The sequence below is a fragment of the Schistocerca cancellata genome, chromosome 4 (assembly GCF_023864275.1).
Source record: "Schistocerca cancellata isolate TAMUIC-IGC-003103 chromosome 4, iqSchCanc2.1, whole genome shotgun sequence".
Lineage (NCBI taxonomy): Eukaryota > Metazoa > Arthropoda > Insecta > Orthoptera > Acrididae > Schistocerca > Schistocerca cancellata.
This window is the reverse complement of record NC_064629.1, coordinates 119,192,660-119,216,203: the sequence shown is the minus strand read 5'-3', so window position 1 is coordinate 119,216,203 and position 23,544 is coordinate 119,192,660. Positions and strand designations below refer to the sequence as shown.

The 23,544-nt window shown below is 39.3% G+C and overlaps 1 protein-coding gene across 2 annotated transcripts in view; it reads right to left on the bottom strand.

The window, feature by feature from the left end:
• LOC126184615 (galactose-1-phosphate uridylyltransferase) overlaps nucleotides 1–23,544 on the bottom strand; it is a 190,707-nt gene that overhangs the window by 53,408 nt on the left and 113,755 nt on the right. For both annotated transcript variants that reach the window (XM_049927072.1, XM_049927071.1), the window contains one exon: nucleotides 9,959–10,187. In XM_049927072.1, coding sequence (XP_049783029.1) covers nucleotides 9,959–10,187 — 229 coding nt within the window. The remainder of the gene's footprint in view (nucleotides 1–9,958; nucleotides 10,188–23,544) is intronic.

Genomic DNA, 23,544 nt, shown 5'->3' with positions numbered 1-23,544 from the left:
CTACGATTTTTACCCTCCACGCTACCCTCCAATACTAAATTGGTGATCCCTTGATGCCTCAGAACATGTCCTACCAACCGATCCCTTCTTCTGGTCAAGTTGTGCCACAAACTTCTCTTCTCCCCAATCCTATTCAATACTTCCTCATTAGTTACGTGATCTACCCATCTAATCTTCAGCATTCTTCTGTAGCACCACATTTCGAAAGCTTCTATTCTCTTCTTGTCCAAACTATTTATCGTCCATGTTTCGCTTCCATACATGGCTACACTCCATACAAATACTTTCAGAAATGACTTCCTGACACTTAAATCTATACTCGATGTTAACAAATTTCTCTTCTTCAGAAACGCTTTCCTTGCCATTGCCAGTCTACATTTTATATCCTCTCTACTTCGACCATCATCAGTTATTTTGCTCCCCAAATAGCAAAACTCCTTTACTACTTTAAGTGTCTCATTTCCTAATCTAATACCCTCAACATCACCCGACTTAATTCGACTACATTCCATTATCCTCGTTTTGCTTTTGTTGATGTTCATCTTATATCCTCCTTTCAAGACACTGTCCATTCCGTTCAACTGCTCTTCCAAGTCCTTTGCTGTCTCTGACAGAATTACAATGTCATCGGCGAACCTCAACGTTTTTATTTCTTCTCCCTGGATTTTAATACCTACTCCGAATTTTTCTTTTGTTTCCTTTACTGCTTGCTCAATATACAGATTGAATAACATCGGGGAGAGGCTACAACCCTGTCTTACTCCCTTCCCAACCACTGCTTCCCTTTCATGTCCCTCGACTCTTATAACTGCCATCTGGTTTCTGTACAAATTGTAAGTAACCTTTCGCTCCCTGTATTTTACCCCTGCCACCTTTAGAATTTGAAAGAGAGTATTCCAGTCAACATTGTCAAAAGCTTTCTCTAAGTCTACAAATGCTAGAAACGTAGGTTTGCCTTTCCTTAATCTTTCTTCTAAGATAAGTCGTAAGGTCAGTATTGCCTCACGTGTTCCAGTATTTCTACGGAATCCAAACTGATCTTCCCCGAGGTCGGCTTCTACTAGTTTTTCCATTCGTCTGTAAAGAATTCGTGTTAGTATTTTGCAGCTGTGGCTTATTAAACTGATTGTTCGGTAATTTTCACATCTGTCAACACCTGCTTTCTTTGGGATTGGAATTATTATATTCTTCTTGAAGTCTGAGGGTATTTCGCCTGTTTCATACATCTTGCTCACCAGATGGTAGAGTTTTGTCAGGACTGGCTCTCCCAAGGCCGTCAGTAATTCCAATGGAATGTTGTCTACTCCAGGGGCCTTGTTTCGACTCAGGTCTTTCAGTGCTCTGTCAAACTCTTCACGCAGTATCGTATCTCCCATTTCATCTTCATCTACATCCTCTTCCATTTCCATAATATTGTCCTCAAGTACATCGCCCTTGTATAGACCCTCTATATACCTTCCCATATAGGCTTTAAAATCCCAAAAATACACACAGCTATTGTTGCCTGAAACTTCATCACTCTGTCTACCTTCAGTGGGATTTTGAAGCCTATACAGGCTCATAGTAATAAGAGGATGGGGAAGGGGAAGGGGAAGGGGAAGGGGAAGGGGAAGGGGAAGGGGAAGGGAGGAGTGGAACATGTTTCATTTAACCCGTAGTTACAAGATACGTTCTGTTTGTGTGCTGGAAGAATGAGTTACTGAAGTGTAGTTAGTGTGTAGTCACTGTCATTTCTGTGATTCAATATAGCTCACAAAAATGTGTAAACAGTGCTCACAATTTCTGCTACATTTGCAGACAGGCTATGCTGAAATCGCAAAGGAGATCAATAACACCATATACACTAAAGAGCCAAAGAAACTGGTACATCTGCCTTATATCATGTAGGGCCCCACAAGCACGCAGAAATGCAGCAACACAATGTGGCATGGACTCAACTAGTGCATGAGGGAACTGACACCATGAATCCTGCAAGGCTGTCCATAAATCCGTAAGAGTACGAGGGGGTAGAGATCTCTTCTGAACAGCACTTTGCAAGGCATCCCAGATATGTTCAATAAGGTTCATGTCTGAGGAGTCTGGTGCCCAATGTAAGTGTTTAAACTCAGAAGAGTGTTCCTGGAGCGACTCTGTAGCAATTCCGGACATGTGGGGTGTTTCTCATTGTCCTGCTGAAATTGCCCAAGTCCATTGGAATGCACAATGGACATGAATGGATGCAGGTGACCAGACAGGATGCTTACATACGTGTCACCTGTCAGTCTTATCTAGACATATCAGAGATCCCATATCACTCCAACTGCACATGGCCCACACCATTACAGAGCCTCCACCAGCTTGAACAGTTCCCTGCTGACACAAAAGATCCATGCATTCATGAGGTTGTCTCCATACCTGTACATATCCATCTGCTCGATACAGTCTGAAATGAGACTTGTCTGACCAGGCAACATGTTTCCTGTCATCAATAGTCCAATGTCAGTGATGACGGGCCCAGGTGAGGCAAACGAACAGCTTTGTGTTGTGCAGTCATCAAAGGTGCACAAGTGGACCTTTGGCTCCGAAAGCCCATATCAATGATGTTTTGTTGAATGGTTTGCACGCTGACACTTGTTGACGGACGAGCATTGAAATCTGCAATAATTTGCAGAAGGGTTGCACTTCTGTCACACTGGACAATTATCTTCAGCTGTTGTTGGTCCTGTTCTTACAGGGTCTTTTTCCGGCCACAGTGATGTCAGAAATTTGATGTTTTACCATATTGCTGATACTGACAGTACATTCATGAAATGGCCGTATGGGAAAATCCCCACTTCATCGCTACCTTGGAGATGTTGTGTCTCATCGCCTGACTTTAACACTAGGTTCAAAATCAATTAAATCTTGATAACCTTCCATTGTTGCAGAAGTAACTGATCTAACAACTGTGCCACACATTTGCTGTCTTATATAGGCATTGCTGACTGCAGCGCTGTATTCTGCCCATTTACATATCTCTGTATTTGAATACTCATGCCTATACTAGTTTCTTTGGTGCTTCAGTGTATTAGGGAGGCATAAATACTGTACTGGTACTTTGGCTGTGACATCAAGGACATGGTCAAGTGCTGGGTTCCTTATGTATGTTGCATATCTTGTGTCTCAAGTCTTCATTCATGGTTGAATCATAAAAGATCTTCCATGGGCTTTGCTATACCCATGATCTGCTGAGAACCATCACCAGTGAATGATTATTTTTGTATGACAACTCCAGTAACACATAGTATTTCCAAGAAGAAAAAGTCTTCCCTGGCATATGGTCACGTACCATCAGCCATGTAAAACATGCCTCACAGAGGCACACAGCCTGTTCCTGTCCCACCTGATAGTGACAGTGATGAGGGCAGCAGGAAAGTAGTGCTGCACCATCACCTTCCAAAACCCTGTTCTTCAAAAGATCTTGATTTTGTGTGTAACGATGAGTGTACAACAAACTAGAAATTAAGACAGTGTGAACTTAATGACCTAGTGAGTGATCTGAAATTGCTGAAAGGTATAGCTGAGCTGTTGCCATCAAGATTGCAACAGTGAAATTGTTTTGGTGAGATAGCAAATGTGACTGCGTTCCAAAACCATAACAAAATTTTTTGAGCTATTATGCCATGGTGGAATGGATTTCCCATTAAAACAAATCATTTCATCACCATCCGCAAAGGATATTTTGAAGAGGGATCATAGCTTCTTTAAATGTCCAACTCACACCCTGGCTTGCTACTGACTGCAGCAAAATTCCGCTTCCACGTGCTTCCAAGCAGTGGCATGATATCACTTGTTTTAAATACCTGAGTGCAACTGGCCATAGTTGACAGCCATCATCTGCTGTTGCTATCATCCTATGGTGGAAGACATCATCTTCAGCACCGGAATCCAGATCTCATTCAATTTCATGTCCTCCTCCTCCTCGGGTGTTTTACAATCTCTATGGCCTCTCTGTATAGCCTCTCAGGGTATCCACTTGTGGCTGTCAGTACTTGAGTCCTATTAAAATGAATGTTATTGTCTCCTTGCTGCAAAGCATGTTCGGCAACAACTGATCTGCCTGTCTCCTCTCTTCTGCAATTGTCCTTGTGCTCTTCTAGTAGTTTTTTGACCATTCTTTTCATAGTACCCACGTACTGTTCTTTTCATTGTGCCCCCATACACCTCCCCACAGCTACACAGAATCCTATAAATTCTTGCTTTTTCCAGCAGTTGGTTAGCATCCTTGGCTCATTTTAGAATGTCTTGTATCTTCCAGATGGGTTTGTAGATTACCACAATGTACTGCTTTTTCAAGATTTTTCTATGTGTTCAGTTATAACCTTAATAAGAGGCAGTAAAACTTTTGATTTCACCGGTGCTTGAGCATCAGTACAATTTCCACGTGGTGGTCTTAATGGTCTTTTTACCTCAGCAAACAAAGAACCATTTTTGAGCAATGCATTGGTGAGATGTTTTAATTTTGCATCAAGCAACTATGGTTCTCAGATGTCCCTTTCTCCAGCCACCAATGTTTTTATGATGCCTTGCTTTTGTTGTGGGTGATGGTTCAAATCCAGGTGCAAGTAATGGTCTATGTGTGTGAGTTTTCAGTAAACTGTATGGCCCAACCTACCATCTTCTTTCTTGAGAATTAGCCCATCAATAAAATTTAATCTTCCGCCTCCTCTTCCTTCATAGTAAACAGAATCTTCAGATTGATCCCACTGAGATATTTGTGAAAACAACCTAGTTTTTCTCTGCCATGCTGGCACAAAACAAATGTATAATCCATGTAATGGAACCAAATAGTCGATTTCTTGTTCACATTTTCCAATGCATGCTCCTCAAATTTTCTCCACAAATAAATTCATTCTAACTGGGCTTATGGGGCTCCCCATAGTGATACCACCCATCTGTTCATAGAACTCATACATGGTTGTGAGGCAATATTTAAAACCTTCTGCAATATTGAGAGGAAAAATCTGATTCAGCTGCTGCAATACCTCACTGTGTGGAACCATAGTGGATAGCGATACCACATCAAAACTAACTAATATGTCCTCCGGATTGACCACTATGATTTTTAATTTACTGATAAAAATGTGCCAAATTATTCATATATGAATCCAACTGGCCCACATACAGTTGTAATGATGGTGTCAAGAACTTGGCAGTTGCTGGAAAAAGTAGGAATTTAGATGGTTTCATGTAGCTGTAGGGTCTATACATGAGTACTACGAAAAGAATAGTCATAAAACAACTAGAAGAGCACAAGGGCAACTGCTGAAGACAGAAGACTGACAGATCAGCTGTTGTGGAACATGCTTTGCAGCCAGGAGACCACCACATTAATTTTGGCAGGACTCAAGTACTGACAGCCACAAGCAGATACCATACAGATTGTAGAACACCCCAGGAGGAGGAGGAGGGTGTGAAATTGAATGAGATCTGGATTCTGGTGCTGAAGATGATGTCTTCCATCACGGGGTGATAAAACAACAGCAGGTGACGGCAGTCAGCACTAGCCAATTGTGCTTGGGTATTCAAAACATGTGACATCATGCCACTGCAACAGAAGCACATGGAAGCAGAATTTTGCTGGAGTCGGTAGTGAGCCACAATGTGAATCGGACATTCAAAGAAGCTACGACTGCCCTTGAAAACGTCGTCTGCAGATAGGGATGAAATGTTGGGTTTTAATGTGAAGTCCATTTGACCATGGCATAATAGCCCGAAAAATTTTATTAATCGTGACATTTCTGGCAACGAAAGTTTACATTTTATGAAAAGAACTTTGCATTTTGTAATGATGTACAGGGACTAATGGCAGCTATGGGCACTGAATACAAAAGTGATCAGTGGAGGTTGTTCATCAACTCCTCCAAACCACGTCTCAGGTGTGGGCTACTGCATAATACCAACGTGTCACCATCGATTCTGACTGGGTATGCACCTTACATGAAAAAAACATATGATAACATAAAACATTTGTTATTGTAGTTGAACTATGACAAGTTTAAATGGCAGATTTCCGGGGATATGAAACTCGTAGGTATATTACTTGAGGTACAACATGGCTACACCAAATTCTGTTACTTCCTGTACTGCTGGGATAGCACTTCATTATAAAAAGAAAGATGGGCCTAAGCGGGAATCACCTGAACCAGGATCTCACAATGTTATGCACGAAGCACTTGTTGACTACAAGAACTTAATTCTCCCTGCTCTTCATGTAAAATTGGGCCTAATGCAAAACTTCGTTAAGGTCATTGACAAAACTGGGGAAGCATTTCACTATTTGAGCAACAAATGTTCATATCTTAGTGCGGTACATTAGTGTTTCTTCCAGATAATGTACAAACTAGTTTCTGGCCATCACAAATGTAGCACCTCTTGCAGAAAATGCATAAACTGCTTGGGATTTGGAAAATTATGTCATAAAAAATGTAATAACTATGAATTGTATGGAGACCACTGTGACCCAAGGCACAACCGCTGGTCTAGTCTGCCTTTCAGTCATGGGTGGTGACTGGATGGTCTACATGTCAAGGTGTAGCCAGTAAGGCAGCAGTTCGGCAGTCTTCAACAGATGTTACTACTTTGTGTGTGTCTATCATGTACAATCAATCAGACAGAATTGTGGTATCACGCCACTTGACAAGCCAATGAAGTGCAAGCGCAATATCACTCAAATGCCAGTTAGTAGTGCAGAGTCAGTATATCTGTCCGCACAGCTCTTTAACTCCTCACAGCTCAGTGAGTCAGCTGCATTTCAGTTCTTCAGTGGGAGCTTCGATTTGGAGTTGCCCATTGGAAGTTATTCAGCAGTCTACATGTATAATAGTCGCCAACGTCAAGCGGTGCTAGCCATGTCAGTGTCAGACCAATCATACTGGACAGTGTTTACTCCCGGGGGAATATTGTGTTGTGGATTCAGTTCTCAACCAGGACAGTATTATACTTGCATTGTATCAGAAGCGGAGTAGAAGGTTTATGATTCTTTGTCACAATGAGTGTCATTTTAACGATGTACTAAATACTGTTGTAGTGGCATTATAGTAGGAGCCGACACATCAACATGTCAGTGGCAATGACTCAATGAGATGACTGATGCAGCCCATCAGGTTTATAAGAGATACATTAGCAAGTAGTGTACGTTTTCCGAGATTGTGGTTAGTTTTGGAACTAACAGCACAGCTTAAATTGCTGTGAGTTAAGAAAAAATATCAATTTTTACTATCATTATTGTCACACGCTTTTCATGGGTCTTGGTCCAGATTTCTTAAGTGTTTGTCAGCTTGAGACCCAAAAGCACAACTAAAATTTAACTGCACATTCCACTCTATATCATGTCCTACCAGGAATCTTCATACATGTAACATCATAATGTTGTTTATCGAACCCTAGTCTAGTTGGTTCCACCATCTTATGTAAACAATGAACATCACACCTTGCCAACTGCTGCCCTATATATTGTATATTTTTCTTAAAAAAATATTTTTTAGCATACGGTGTAGCAAGTATTATGATTTGAGGTAATACATACACACCTCCTGTCTGCAGTTTGGTGTCATGTATATGTACGCAACATACTTACTTTTGGACTTCTGCTAAGGTTTTACTAAATACAGCAGCGAATATCATAAAGAAATATATTTCTGCTGCAGATGTCATCAAAACTTTTGAATATATTTATGAAGAAGAAAACAGCTTAGAAAAAACTCATCAGAAGTACATTAAATGAACTGCAGTCCTGATTTTTATAGTAGAATAGTTGAAACCACCAATGTGTTCGTGAAATATTAAACTTATGTAAAACCAAGTATTTCATATTACAGGCCAATACAGTTAGTAAAATGGCTTACTGATGATTTATAAAGTATATGCTTCATAAGTAAATTCCCATCATTTGCATTTGCCCACAATTTACATCAATCTAAGTCCCTTGAAAAGTGTGAAAGTGGACTTCCATTGTATATTCCATCCATATTATCCACTGAAGCACACAGTACTCCACAGCTTTTAAATATTTGAAAAATGACAACATAATTACTTAAGTTGTTTATCAACATCATTATCATCATCATCATCATCATCATCATCATCATCATCATCATCATAATTATTATTATTTTTATTATTATTATTATTATTTATTATTATATTTCTCTAACCAGTTTTAATCTAAGTAACAATAATCGGTAGAATGTATTATAATCAAAACAGTAAGGTCTTACACAGTTAGTGCTATGGCATAAGGTACTTAATTGCTAGAAGTCATGTAAAACTTCTTGTCAATTCATATGTCTACATAAGAAGTAGCACTACCAGTGAACTGAAACAGCTCCTCAAAACTTAAAAATGTGAGGACTCAGACGGTACAACAGGTCACAATTAAGCAAGTTTTATGGATTAGCCCCACCAATATTTCATTGACATACATTACTCTTCACCAAATCACAACAAAGTGCCCAAATTTTGTCAGTTATACCTCACTTATCCACTGCTAAGCAGCCATGGCTTGGTCATCTCCAAAGATGCTGGGATTTCAGAGTCTCCCAGCAATTGCTCCTTGCCTTGAAAAGTTACTATTGTTGCTGGTCTATCAACCTTTCCAACCTCTGCGTGCTGGGAGAAGTTTTCCATCCCATTGCAACACTAAGTCTTGGCAGTTCTTGATGTTAATCAGTTCTGAGTCTTGCTTCTCTATTTTTCTTTTTTTTATGGGGCTCTTAAAAGCACAATTTGCCATCTGGTTTTGAGTATCATGATCAAAAGCTTCTGCAGCAACCAATAAAATGGAAAATCCATTTCTATAACTGATCTTGCACCTAAAAACAACTTTAGCAAATTACAGTAAAGATGTATGAAGTATCTCGAATTGCTCAAACTATCACTGCTGCTGCAGTTAATGCTGTTACTGATCTTTACTGAACAATTACTGAAAAGCTCTAATGTCATCACCAACATCACTGCTTTTGATGCACCAACCTGATGAGTGGGGAAAATGATATTAAATTTTTTTCTTTGGTACCTTGGTGATCTTTCTTCCTCACATTTTAGTTTTTTATCCATACGAACCACAGAGACTGGGTGTACTTTTTTTTGCATTGAAGCTTTAGGAAATTCTTATTCGCTTTTTTCCATCTCTTACAAAGCATTTCAATAAACTATGACAAATAAATTGTCCATCATTTCCACAAAACCATCTCTTTTTTCAATTTTCCTTGTCTACACTTCTAGTTAAATGTTTCTGTAAATGGATCTGTTTGCCATATACCTTTAATAACTTACTGATGATGTAGTCAGTTCTTGAAGTAAGAATCCATGTTTTTTGCCAAAAACTGGAAGCTTTTTGAATCACCAATGTTGGATATCATTTACTGTAAGTTTTATTCCTCAGACTGTACAATAAAATGCTTACTACTTACTGGTTGGAGAGTAGTTTGAAACAATAATTTTGAAAAAATCGTTCATGGAAGACAACATGTCTGGTTACAAAATAAGGAAACAAAGCAAATTACTTTATAAACTAATGTTGTATGAAAGATAGTTTCATATACATCAACAAAAGTTCCTATTAAATAAAACTTTATTCTGTTGCAACTAGTCCAGCATTAACGCAGTGGAACCAAGTGGGTCCATGTATTACATCATCCAGCACATAAATACATTTGTGAACATTTCAGAACTTGCCATGGGGGGGCTGCTTTGCTCATCTGAGTCTTTTGTTGTTTGGAACAAGGTAAGGAGGTTGTATCTGAACATTAAGAAAGTTGAAAAATGAGAGCCAACATTATCAGTGCCCATTAATCAGACGTTTACTTTTGCTCAAATTAAAAAAAAACTCTGTGATAATATTCTTAGCGTCTAAAAAAATTCAGAATTAATGATAAACTTACAACTCACGAAATCAACATTTCTGATACCTGCAATCTTAATATGCACAAGCACCAACCTTCTTTTGAAGTTCCTTTTTGAGGTAATCCAGTAACATTGTGTTCCCAAATTTTTCGTAGTATTTTCTTTGGTGTGTATCTTTTATCCTTGCCTCATTTGGCAAAAAGGACGATGCCCAAATCTGACAATGAGGGTGTGGATTTGAACAACCCATAATAGAACCCTTATTTTCAAAAACCTGGACCCATGCATACTTTTCTCCAAGTTCATTCATTTGTTCTATCCACCTGTAGAAAATACGAGAAATTTAAGTTAGAGCACTCACATCTAGAGTGCAGCAATATTAGTTGCTTGTTAACTTACCAGCTGAATGTCACTACACAAGAAAGGTAGCATTTACTGTATTACGGAGCAGATAAGTAACAGAGGTATGTGTGTAAACTAAAAGTGAATCACTGTATTTTTTTGTTTCATGAAATTTGCAGTTTCTTGCAAAGTCATTTGATTGATTAAATGCATATAACAGCTCATTGTCTTAAGTTTCAATAGTGTTGTTCATGGTTTGTCGATTTAAAAAGTCTTAAACATTGTTGTACTTTAGATGTACAGTGCACTATCATAAGAGATGTAATCATTTACCAATATCCTGTTGCAGAGGCTCAAGAAGAGGCCTTCAAATTATGATCCTAACAACTAAAAGACAGAAACGTCCTGGCAGATGAAAACTGTGTGCTGGACCAAGACTCAAAGTCAGGACCTTTCCCTTTTGTGGGCAAGTGCTCTACTGACTGAGCTACACAAGCACGACTAGAGACTCGTCCTCACAGCTTTTTCCAGCGTTTACTGTGTTACTTGCCTGTGAAAGGTAAAGGTCTCAAATTCAAATCTCAGGTCAGCACACAGTTTAAATCTGACTGGAAGTTCCATATAAGTGCACACTCTGCTGCAGAATGAAAATGTCATGCTGGGAACCAAAGACTAGCTGGAAATAGCAGAGATATACAAAGTATCAGTAGCTAGAGTGCAAGAATCACACCACCGTGTACAGTCATGCAAATGATGATGTCCACGAAACCAAGTGATCACTCCTCATCACCATCTTCATTATCAATCAATGTGACAGGTAGTGACATCAGCTTCAACCATACCAGGTGCATCCTGAGTGTTGCTACAAATATAGCCAAAGAAACTGACCACAGTGTGTCACAATTTGGTATCACTGCCAAAAGCAATGGCATGTGGTAGTTTTGTGATAAAACCAGCTGCAGTTTGCTCAAGATGTTCAGCCACATCATAATTTGGATATAATTAGTACTGTTCCAGTGTCCACCCAGAAGACTGCACAAATTAAGATGATCTAGATAATGAACTCTGCAAATACAAATATCAAAGTGTTGTTTATTTGGAATACACCACATAAAACTATTTGATTCCATTATTTTTATTTTTGCAATCAATAATTCTCATAGCAAATGACAGCCTTACAAAATTAGAATTTACATGATTGGATGGGGTACTTCACACATTCAGTCTCACGGACACTCATATTTTTCCAAAGAATATTACTGTTCCAGTTCATTTAAGATCTAATACAATAGAATAGAACATTAACTACGAAAGTACAACATTCACTAGCACAGGCACTACAGTTCCATGAGCTCATGCAGAGTTAAAAATCATTCAATAAACTTGACTCTTTATCTCAAATAATTACAAGTCTGACAATATCACTTCACTATCCAATATCAGAAGTCTTATGTGCTTCAAAAATACATTTAAGTATTTTGCTAAGTCAGAATGCCACTGATGGTATCATCCAGGTCTCATGAAGTAACACACATTCTCAAAAACAGAGTTAGAGTTGACATCAAGTTTAGCAAAATCTCTCATGAAATATTCCAACTCCAGAAAATGCTCACCGTGATGTAATTTACAAACAGTTCCGAGACCTACTTGCGTGTAAGTTAAACACATACATGTCCACAGTGTGGCACCTGAACAGGAAGACAGACTGTATAAAAGCCTGAGCACAAATTGAAATAGATCAGCATTTAAAATTATCATGTAGTTAATACAAGTTATGCATATCAAAATTGTTATTTTAAATGCCATGCCAATCACTCTATTATCTCATATGTTTGTGCATTGCCTGTAGCACTCATTAACATAAAATAACTGGAATTACAATTACACATGAAATACTATACATGGAGAAAACATGTACAAAAATACACCAATTTCAAGGGAAACTCCCCATCGCATCTCCCTCAGATTTATTGGAAAGATAGCCCAGTGGACAGCTTGTCAAAAACTGAACACAGATCAAGCATGAAAACAGGAATAAGATCTACTGAACTGCATGGGTAAGAAAATAAATAAATAGAAACAGTGAACGGTCCAAGCTCAACAATTTCATTATCGGGTGGAGTGAATGAGCAGTGACATTGTGGTTAAGAAGTCATGGTGTTGGACTGGCAAATGGACAAGCCGTGTTCACAGCTCCGTAGTGCCAATTATTTTTATTTATTTATTTTTCCGCAACATTATGAACTGTCTGTCTGGTTATCTTCCTGTAATCTTGGCAGTTGTCATACAATACAGAGTTTATAGAATATGAGTCATGTGGTAAGAATACATTACAATTGCAAGTAAATGTGACGAATAGTGAGAGCAGGCAAAATACGACATAGACGTATCACAGAAATAAAAACAACAAGTAAATGGGTGTGAGCTATGTTACAACAAAGGAATTCAAGAGTCATAGCTTCCAAACCAGAATGCAACTTTTACAACATATGTTTTGACAGAGCACAGGGAAACTGTGAGATTGTGAAACTGTTGCATTTATTTGTTGCAGTTTATATGACGAAATATTATGTTTTCATCGTTTCCTTTGGAGTGATCACATTCACATTCATACAAACACCTAAAGCGAGCAAGGAGGCATATCTCAGTCACTCACCAGGCATACAAATTAGGTGCATAGAAAACAGATTCATATCATATGACACATGCACTGTTGCTAATGGCATGTATGACAGCAGACGTATTTTCTGGTTGAAGATTTGGCTGAATTGCCATCTTGTCATCAAACGTTTGCAGTTCCCTTTCAAAAGCCACTTCCTTTCTGCTGCTAATAGAGTAGTTGTGCAGAATCAACTTTCATTATAGGTCAGTTCCTTACACCTCACTGTTGCAAACACACGTTACACCACTAAACAGACACAAATTTGAATGCAGCAGAAAAAAAAAAAAGGAGAAGAAGAAAAATTGCCATACAGGAGCTAACACAGATTGCTTGCTTGGTAGTCCAACAGACCACTTAACCACAATGCCATTACTCTGCCAGGCTGCTCTATGTTACACTTCTTGTGCTCAGACCGATCACTGTTTCTATTTTGCTTTTTTTCACAGTTCAGTACACCTTCTCCCTATTTTCATGTTTGATCTATGTTCAGTTTTTGATGGGCTGTCCACTGGGCCCTCTTGGCACAAAATCTGAGTGGGGTGCAATGGGGAATTTCCCCTCGTTAACATGTAACTAGATCATTTTCAGTTGCTATATGAAGACCACACAGAAAAATACAGTAAATTCGTTTAATCCAGAAATGAGTTTATGGTCCATTCTGATGGCCAGCTGTTGGTACTACAAGCCAGTTAAGATGACTTTCAAATAACTTGGCAAGCCACCGAGATACAAAGAATTTCACTTTTAATGGTAATGGACACAATGTTTTAAGTCAATCTTCTCAAGGAAAGAATTGGACAAGTCACGCATTTGCTTCCACTGATTACATTACGCCTGTTAGATAAATTGGCTTGTGACTAAAAATGTGATTGGTTGAATTTCTTACTGTGTTTTGTTTTCTTATAGTTATACTTTTAATTTGAAGTGTGATAGTTGTGTGGTCCTCTCAGGATCTTTAAAATGTATGGATTACCAGAAGATGAAGGTGAGAAGCCACCTCTTTATCAGATAAAAAGAGAAAAAGTTGTAGCAGAATTATTAATGTTTGTAGTGACCTTACGGCAATGTTTCACGAGTTAGGAAGTGACTGCAAATGCTCATTCTTTGAGTGTTTCAAACAACACAAAAAAGTACAGCTTATCAAGAACTTGGATGACTAATTTACCCAGCTTAATTTCTGTGACATTAATTGCTGGTAGAAGGTCTAAGCATGACAATTTGAATGTCAGAGATTGATCTTTCCCATACACTGTAAGAATGAAAAGAAATAACATTATTAGCTTTATAAAAGGCCTGCATTGCTGTACATAGAACAACAAATAACAGACTGCAGACTGTATAAGCATTTATGAAGGGTACTGTAATATCTCCCAAAAACAAAAGAGGAGTGGTATCGTCCAAAGGTCGTGGTGTCACACGGAAGTCGGCTATGCGCATCGATAAACAAACATGAGCGATATCTTGCTGCCATCCACAACAATGAATGGGAGACGCTCCTGAAGACACACCCTTCATCTCACCACTGTAGCGCTATCACACAGAGGTCAGTATAGAGCTGAGCACGGACTTCCTCACCACAGTTCATGACCTCCAATGAAGCAGTCAACATCATACAGTTAGGACACCAGCACTATTCAAGCTTCAGATGAAACTGCATTTTTTAAAATGTTCAACATGTACTTTAAGAGAGGAGTTTGTAATTGTGTGCATCAAATGATGCTTTACTGTTGGAAGACAGTTGTAAACATTTGACACACTGCCGCGGCAAAAGATTGTATCAAGTTAAGGAAGTCTTTTTATCATTCTCTTAATAAGGCAAACCAATGTTTTGTATGTTTTAGTTCCAATCAGCCATCTCCCAAATTAATCACAGAACCCACAGTTACGACCAGACAATTGCAGTTTCATCAGGTATTAGCAAGAGGCATGCCTGCTAACTGTCCTCAGAAACTATCCAAAGAAACGGAGGCAGATATTATAAACCACATAGATGCACTTAAGGGAAGAAAGAGTCAATATGACAAGTAAAAGAGACAGAATTTACCTTCCAGAAGAACTATCGATTAAAAACTGTCATGGTTTAAATAAATAAATATACCCTGAACTCCCTGTTGCGTGAAACACACACCGGAAAATATTTAACAGTAAATTCAACATATCATTTGTGTACCCAGTTACAAATACCTCCTCAACCTATCACAAATTTCAAGGAGAATTAAAAGGTTCAAATGCAAAGCTTTTACAAAATATCTCTGAAAAATAAAAGTTAGAAATAACATTTATCTGTAAAGTGCTTAGTATGAAGAAACAAGTTCACAAACTAAGGGCTGTTACATTTTATTTAAGAAAGTAAAATGCAAGGCAAGAAAGTAAAAAGGTAATGGAAAATAAATCAGTAGGATAGGTGGGGGTACAGGCCCACAGTTTTCAGTTTTTCTGATACTGTGGTTAGTGAGAACTAGATTTTTCCACGATTTCGAACTGAAGTCATAGGTTGAGTTGTTACCTATAATCTATTCAAATTCCTGCTCTGTGTGATTATTAATTACAGAGAAGTTTATAATTTAGCTGAAACAAAAATTGCAGTGTAAGTATGTGTTTTTGCCTTATTTGAGACAAACATGGAAAAAATCAATGACTGCACAATGAAAACACTTGAAATAACCCTTTGTAACATTCTGCATCTACATCTACATCCATACTCTGCAAGCCACCTGACGGTGTGGCGGAGGGTACTTTGAGTACCTCTATCAGTTCTCCCTTCTATTCCAGTCTCGTATTGTTCGTGTAAAGAAAGATTGTCGGTATGCCTCTGTGTGGGCTCTAATCTCTCTGATTTTATTCTCACGGTCTCTTCGCAAGATATACATAGGAGGGAGCTATATACTGCTTGACTCCTCGGTGAATGTATGTTCTCGAAACTTCAACAAAAACCCGTACCGAGCTACTGAGTGTCTCTCCTGCAAAGTCTTCCACTGGAGTTTATCTATCATCTTCGTAACGCTTTCGTGATTACTAAATGATAATGTAACGAAGCATGCTGCTCTCCGTTGGATCTTCTCTATCTCTTTTATCAACCCCATCTGGTACAGATCCCACACTGGTGAGCAATATTCAAGCAGTGTGCGAACAAGTGTACTGTAACCTACTTCCTTTGTTTTCGGAATGCATTTCCTTGGGATTCTTCCAATGAATTTCACTCTGGCATCTGCTTTACTGACAATCAACTTTATATGATCATTCCATTTTAAATCACTCCTAATGCTTATTCCCAGACAATTTATGGAATTAACTGCTTCCAGTTTCTGACCTGCTATATTGTAGCTAAATGATAAAGGCTCTTTTTTGCTATGTTTTCACAGCACATTACATTTGTCTACATTGATATTCAATAGCCATTCCCTGCACTATGTGTCAATTCATTGCAGATCCTTCTGCATTTCAGTACAATTTTCCATTGTTACAACCTCTCGATATACCACACCATCATCTGCAAAAAGCCTCAGTGAACTTCCGATGTTATCCACAAGGTCATTTATGTTTATTGTGAATAGCAACGGTCCTACGACACTCCCCTGCGGCACACCTGAAATCACTCTTACTTCGGAAGACTTCTCTCCATTGAGAATGACATGCTGCGTTCTGTTATCTAGGAACTCTTCAATCCAATCACACAATTGGTCTGATAGTCCATATGCTCTTACTTTGTTCATTAAACGACTGTGTGGAACTGTATCGAACACCTTGCAGAAGTCAAGATACACGGCATCTACCTGGGAACCCGTGTCTATGGCCCTCTGAGTCTCATGGACGAATAGCACGAGCTGGGTTTCACACGATCGTCTTTTTCGAAACCCATGCTGATCCCTACAAATTAGATTTCTAGTATCCAGAAAAGTCATTATACTCGAACAAAATATGTGCTCCAAAATTCTACAACTGATCGGCGTTAGAGATATAGGTCTATAGTTCTGCACATCTGTTCGATGTCCCTTCTTAAAAACAGGGATGACCGGTGCCCTTTTCCAATCCTTTGGAATGCTACACTCTTCTAGAGACCTACGGTACACCACTGCAAGAAGGGGGCAAGTTCCTTCATGTACTGTGTGTAAAATCGAACTGGTATCCCATCAGGTCCAGCAGCCTTTCCTCTTTTGAGTGATTTTAATTGTTTCTCTATTCCTCTGTCATCTATTTCGATATCTACCATTTTGTCATCTATGTGACAATCTAGAGAAGGAACTACAGTGCAGTCTTCCTCTGTGAAACAGCTTTGGAAAAAGACATTTAGTATTTCGGCCTTTAGCCTGTCATCCTCTGTTTCAGTACCATTTTGGTCACAGAGTGTCTGCACATTTTGTTTTGATCCACCTACCACTTTGACATAAGACCACAATTTCTTAGGATTTTCTGCCAAGTCAGTACATAGAACTTTACTTTCGAATTCATTGAACGCCTCTCGCATAGCCCTCCTCACATTACATTTCGCTTCGCGTAATTTTTGCTTGTCTGCAAGGCTTTGGCTATGTTTATGTTTGCTGTGAAGTTCCCTTTGCTTCCACAGCAGTTTTCTAACTCGGATGTTGTACCACAGTGGCTCTTTTCCATCTCTTACAATCTTGCTTGGTACATACTCATCTAATGCATATTGTACAATGGTTTTGAACTTTGTCCACTGATCCTCAACACTATCTGTACTTGAGACAAAACTTTTGTGTTGAGCCGTCAAGTACTCTGAAATCTCCTTTTTGTCACTTTTGCTAAACAGAAAAATCTTCCTACCTTTTTTAATATTTCTATTTACGGCTGAAATCATTGATGCAGTAACCTCTTTATGATCGCTTATTCCCTGTTCTGCGTTAACTGTTTCAAATAGTTTGGGTCTGTTTGTCACCAGAAAGTCTAATATGTTATCTCCACGAGTCGGTTCTCTGTTTAACTGCTCAAGGTAGTTTTCAGATAATGCACTTAAAAAGATTTCACTGGACTCTTTGTCCCTGTAACCCGTTATAAATGTCTGAGTCTCCCAGTCTATATCCAGCAAATTAAAATCTCCACCCAGAACTATAACATGGTTGGGAAATCTACTCGAAATATTTTCCAAATTTTCCTTCAGGTGCTCTGCCACAACAACTGCTGAGCCAGGGGGCCTATAGAGACATCCAATTACCATGTTTGAGCCTGCTTTAACCGTGACCTTCACCCAAATTATTTCACATTTCGGATCTCCGTCAATTTCCTTCGATACTATTGTATTTTTTATCGCTATAAACATGTCTCCCCCTTCACTGTCCAGCCTGTCTCCGTGGTATACATTCCAATCTGAGTTTAGAATTTCATTACTGTTTACATCTGGTTTCAGCCAACTTTCTGTCCCTAGTACTATGTGGGCGTCGTGACCGTTTATTAATGAGAGCAGTTCTGGGACCTTTCTATAGATGCTCCAGCAGTTTACTATTAGCACATTAATATTGTTATTCCTTGTTGTGTTTTGCCTACTACTACCTTGTCGCATCTCAGGAGGCATCTTGTCGGGCCAAGAGAGGGAATTCTCTAACCTAAAAACCCAAATGTGCACTTCACATGTACTCCGCTACCCTTGTAGCCGCTTACTGCGTGTAGTGCATGCCTGACCTATTCTCCCATTTCTCCACCCGATAGCGGAGGTTGAGAAATTTGCACCCCAGATCTCCGCAGAATCGTCTGACCCTCTGGTTTAAGCCTTCCACTCGGCTCCAAACCAGAGGACCGCGATCGGTTCTGGGAATGACACTACAGATAGTTAGCTCAGATTCCACCCCACGAGCAAGGCTTTCCGACTTCACCAACTCCGCCAACCACCTGTACGAACTGAGGATGACCTCTGAACCCAGACACCAGGAGTCATTGGTGCCGACATGAGCAACAATTTGCAGTCGGGTGCACCCAGTGCTCTCTATCGCTGCCGGCAGGGCCTCCTCCACATCTTGGATGAGACCCTCCAGCAAGAAGACAGAGTGAACACTGGCCTTCTTCCCCGACCTTTCCGCTATCTCCCTAAGGGACTCCATCAACTGCCTACTGTTGAAGCTCCCAATCACTAATAAACCCCTCCCCCTATGTCCCTGCTCAGACCTTGCTGAAGGAGCGGCCAAATTCACAGGCTGAGCGGGTGATGCCACACGGCCAGCCTCCACATTGACCCTCCGCCTCATGCGCCGTGAACGCCACTGAACCCGCCACTCCCCTTGGGGACAGGGTGGCCCAACTGCGCCCGGTACCCGCGAAGGTGTCTCGACAGCAGGGACCGTGAGCGAAGCATGTAAAACCTCAGGTGTACCATGCGACGCACCAGACTCCCCACTGCCGTACACTCCGAGGCAGCAGCCTAAAGACGGCTGACCACGGCCATCAACATGTTCAGCTGTTCGCAAACAGTGGCCAGCTCCTCCTGCGTCTGTACACAGCAGTCACAAATCCAATCAATCCTAAGAAATCAATTTACTGTAGAGAGTTAATCAACTTTTAACTACACTGCTAATTCACTAAAGGCGGCTGATTGTTGACTAAACTGTAGTTACAGGACACTTCTAGTTGAAAACAAAGAAAATAAGCACTATCTGTCTCTGGACTGTATTCAAAACAAACGCTAGCATTACTGGCACTACAGCTGACTAAGGGGACTCTCTCCGACTGTATTCAAAACAAACACAACATCTATGGAACACTATTACTAGCACTCGACAATTACAGCTTCCTAAAAGCAAAAAAGACACGGAAGAAGAAGTGACAAGTAAGAAAAATACAGTTAATACTTAAATTAACATAGCTCGCTGCACAGCAGATGTGAAGCAGAAGGCAGTTATGACGACACATTGCTATATTGTAGCCAAGTTACCCAACACAATATCGAGCGGACATATCTCTTAAATTTGAAAATGCTTAGAAATACTTGTACAAAACATATTCTTCTTCACAAAAGAAGGATTAGAACGGTAACCTGAAAAGAGTTCCATTACTGAAGCTACACTATCGAGGTACCTGGTAAATAGTGTACTTTTTTTAAGTCCTCGGATTCTTCCTTGGAGTCCCTAACCAATTGTTGCATATTGGACATGGTTTTGGTATATGTTCACAGTATACAGAGGGGGCAGACTATCTATTTGCTGTGGGTGCATTCTCACACTGGCACCACCTATAACGAGGAAGCTGGCACATTAACGAAGCATGCTGCCTCTACAGGCACTGTCCTTGAGCTGACTTATGTGAGGCCAAGAGTCAAGGAAAATATCAAACGGAAAAGATGTGGAATGTATCCCAAAAAATGAATGGTGGTTATTATGCAGTGTTACCACCACCTCCTCCTCCTCGTACTCGTACTCGTACTCGTACTCCTCCTCATCCTCTTCTTCTTTTTTTGGATACTTCTTGACCAAATATTCAAGTCCATATCTACATCTACGTGATTACTCTGCTATTCACAATAAAGTGCCTGGCAGAGGGTTCAATGAACCACCTTTAAGCTGTCTCTTTACCATTCCACTCTCGAACAAACACTTAAACTTTTCTGTGCGAGCCCCGATTTCTGTTATTTTATCGTGATGATCATTTCTGCCTATGTAGTTGGGTGCCAACAGAATGTTTTCACAATCAGAGGAGAAAACTGGCGATCGAAATTTCATGAGAACATCCTGTCGCAATGAAAAATGCTTTTGTTTTAATGATTGCCACCCCAATTCACATATCATGTCTCTGCAACTATCCCCTATTTCGCGATAATACAAAATGAGCTGCCCTTCTTCACACTTTTTTGATGTTATTCGTCAATCCCACCTGATGCGGATCCCTCACCGCACAGCAATACTTAAGAAGAGGGTGGACAAGCGTGGTGTAAGCAGTCTCTTTAGTAGACCTGTTGCACCTTCTAAGTGTTCTGCCAGTGAATCACATTCTTTGGTTTACTCTACCCACAACATTATCCATGTGATCGTTCAATTTTCAGTTATTTGCAATTGTAATCGTGATGTATTTAGTAGAATTTACAGCCTTCAGATTTGCACAACTTATAGCATAATTGAAATTTAGCGGATTTCTTTTGGTACTCATAACTCATGTGAATAACTTCACAGTTTTTTTTTTTATTCAGGGTCAATTGCCACTTTTTGTACCATGTAGATATCTTACCTAATTATTCTGCAATTCATTTTGGTCATTTGATGACTTTACATGATGCTAAATGACAGCACCATCTGCAAAAACTCTAAGACTGCTACTCAGATTGTCTCCTGTGTTGTTAATACAGATCAGGAACAACAGAGGGCCTTATAACACTTCCTTGGGGAACGCCAGGTATTACTTCTGTTTAACTCGATGACTTTCCATCTATTACCATGAACTGTGACCTTTCTGACAGGAAATCACGAATCCAGTCACACAACTGAGGCGATATTCCTTTGGCACGCAGTTTGGTTAGAAGACGCTTGTGAGGAATGGTGTCAAAAGCCTTCTGGAAATCTAAAAATATGGAATCAATTTGACATCCCCTGTTGATAGCACTCATTATTTCGTGAGTATATAGAGCTAGTTGTGTTCCACAAGAACGATATTTTCTGAATCTGTGCTGACTATGTGTCAATAAATCGTTTTCTTCGAGATAATCATAATGTTCTAATACTGTATATGTTCCAAAACACTACTGCAAATCAATGTTAGTGATATGGGCCTGTAATTTACTGGATTACTCTTATTTCCCTTTTTGGGTATTGGTGTGACTTGAGCAATTTTCCAGTCTTCAGGTACGGATTTTTCTGTGAGTGAGTGGTCATATGTAATTCCTAAATATGGAGCTATTGTATCAGCATAATCTGAAAGGGACCTGACTGGTATACAATCTGGACTGGAGGCCTTGCCTTTATTCAATGATTTAAGCTGCTTTGCTACACTGAGGATATCTACTTCTATGTTTCTCATCTTTGCAGTTGTCCTCGAGTGGAATTCAGGAATATTTACTGCATCTTCTTTGGTGAAGAAGTTTTTGAAAACCATGTTTAATAAGTCTGCTTTAGTGGTACTGTCGTCAGTAACTTCATTGTTGTTATTGCACAGTAAAGGTACTAATTCCATCTTACCACTAGTGTGCTTTACGTATCACCATAATCTCTTCGGGTTTTTTTGCCAGATTCCGAGACAGAGTTTCATTGTGGAAATTATTAAAAGCATCTCACATTGAACTACGCGTTATATTTCCAACTCCTGCAAAACTTTGTCAATCTTGGGGATTTTGCATTCTTTTAAATTTGGCATGCTTTTTTCATTGCTTCTGCAACAGCAATCAGACCCATTTTGTGTACCTGTGGAAATTTTCCCCATTTCACCATTTTCTGACAAATGCACAACTGTTGACTTTGGGGACCAACTGGAACAATTATTTGCACATGAAAGTGAAGCCTAAAGATGCTAGTGTCAACTAGTAACTTGCTTATTCTGCTTTTCAAACAACACTATACAGTTGTCAAGTGAAACACAAGAGTTACATATAAGTGGTAAAAAACACACGTTTCTCATTTTCTTATCTCTTGGGCGATCTGCCGGGTGAGCTGTCATGGAACACCAAGTTGTTATGCATGGACTAAAAAACCTACCCTTGCCAAATAGCAGCACTAGTTATGTTTAATAAAAGTGTCAATTATCATTGTACAGTTTCAACATTCATCAAATGTCCAAAAGTGATGTAATATTTTATACTTAAATTGAAGTTGTAGGGAATAAAAGAGTGAATGAAGTTATTAAATTTTTTGCACAATTATATGAATGAAATCCTTGACCCAAAAGTAAGGGTTGTTCTAATATTCTGTAACTCATGCTCAGGGCAGAATAAGAATTATGCACTGTTCTTACACCTTCGCTATGTCATTCATTCCATTAAGAGATTAAACAGTGTCAAAACAGTACCTCCAATAAGAGGACACACTTACATGAAATGTGATAAAAACATTAGTTTGATAAAAAAAAAACTACAGAGTTACCAAAAGACAGTGTTAATGTTTCTGAAATGACAAGAGAGAATGAGACTCAAGTTTTCTTCGATCTGTTCAGCAACTATATCTTCTGAGTTTGGAGGGGGGGGGGGGGGGGGGTATGAAACACAAATACGAGATTAGACATCCTTTTCAAAAGCATGTTGCAAACCAAAGTGTTCTTTCAAGACACCACTACTCACAGAAACTCTGGTTGTGAAGGACAATAAACTGTTCAAATACAGGATTGCTGACAATGCAGCCCAGACACCAGCAGATTTGGACGTTCTAGTAGTCCACATACAGATTTTCAGCCTGAGTATCAACCACATGGGCCTGACGAATTCTTATGGCTTCATCAGGCATGTAATGATAAGTGTTTTGTAATACAATACTTTATGTATGGTAAAACAAGACTTTTTTGCAAATAATAATTCTAGCACTATATTTCTAGAGCTCCTGCAGTATCTTACAAAAAATATGCAAACTGTTTTGTGATTAAGACACATACAATTTCTCTTCCAATCTACCACATAGCAAACCACAATCCAAGGCCAACAAAAAGAACCTTCCGAAGTTAAACAACACAAAAAAGGGACGAAAGCCTACCAAAAAGTGATCGATTTACCACGTTCTTTTTGGGACAAAGAGATAGGTTCTATGCATTTTTCATATTTTTTA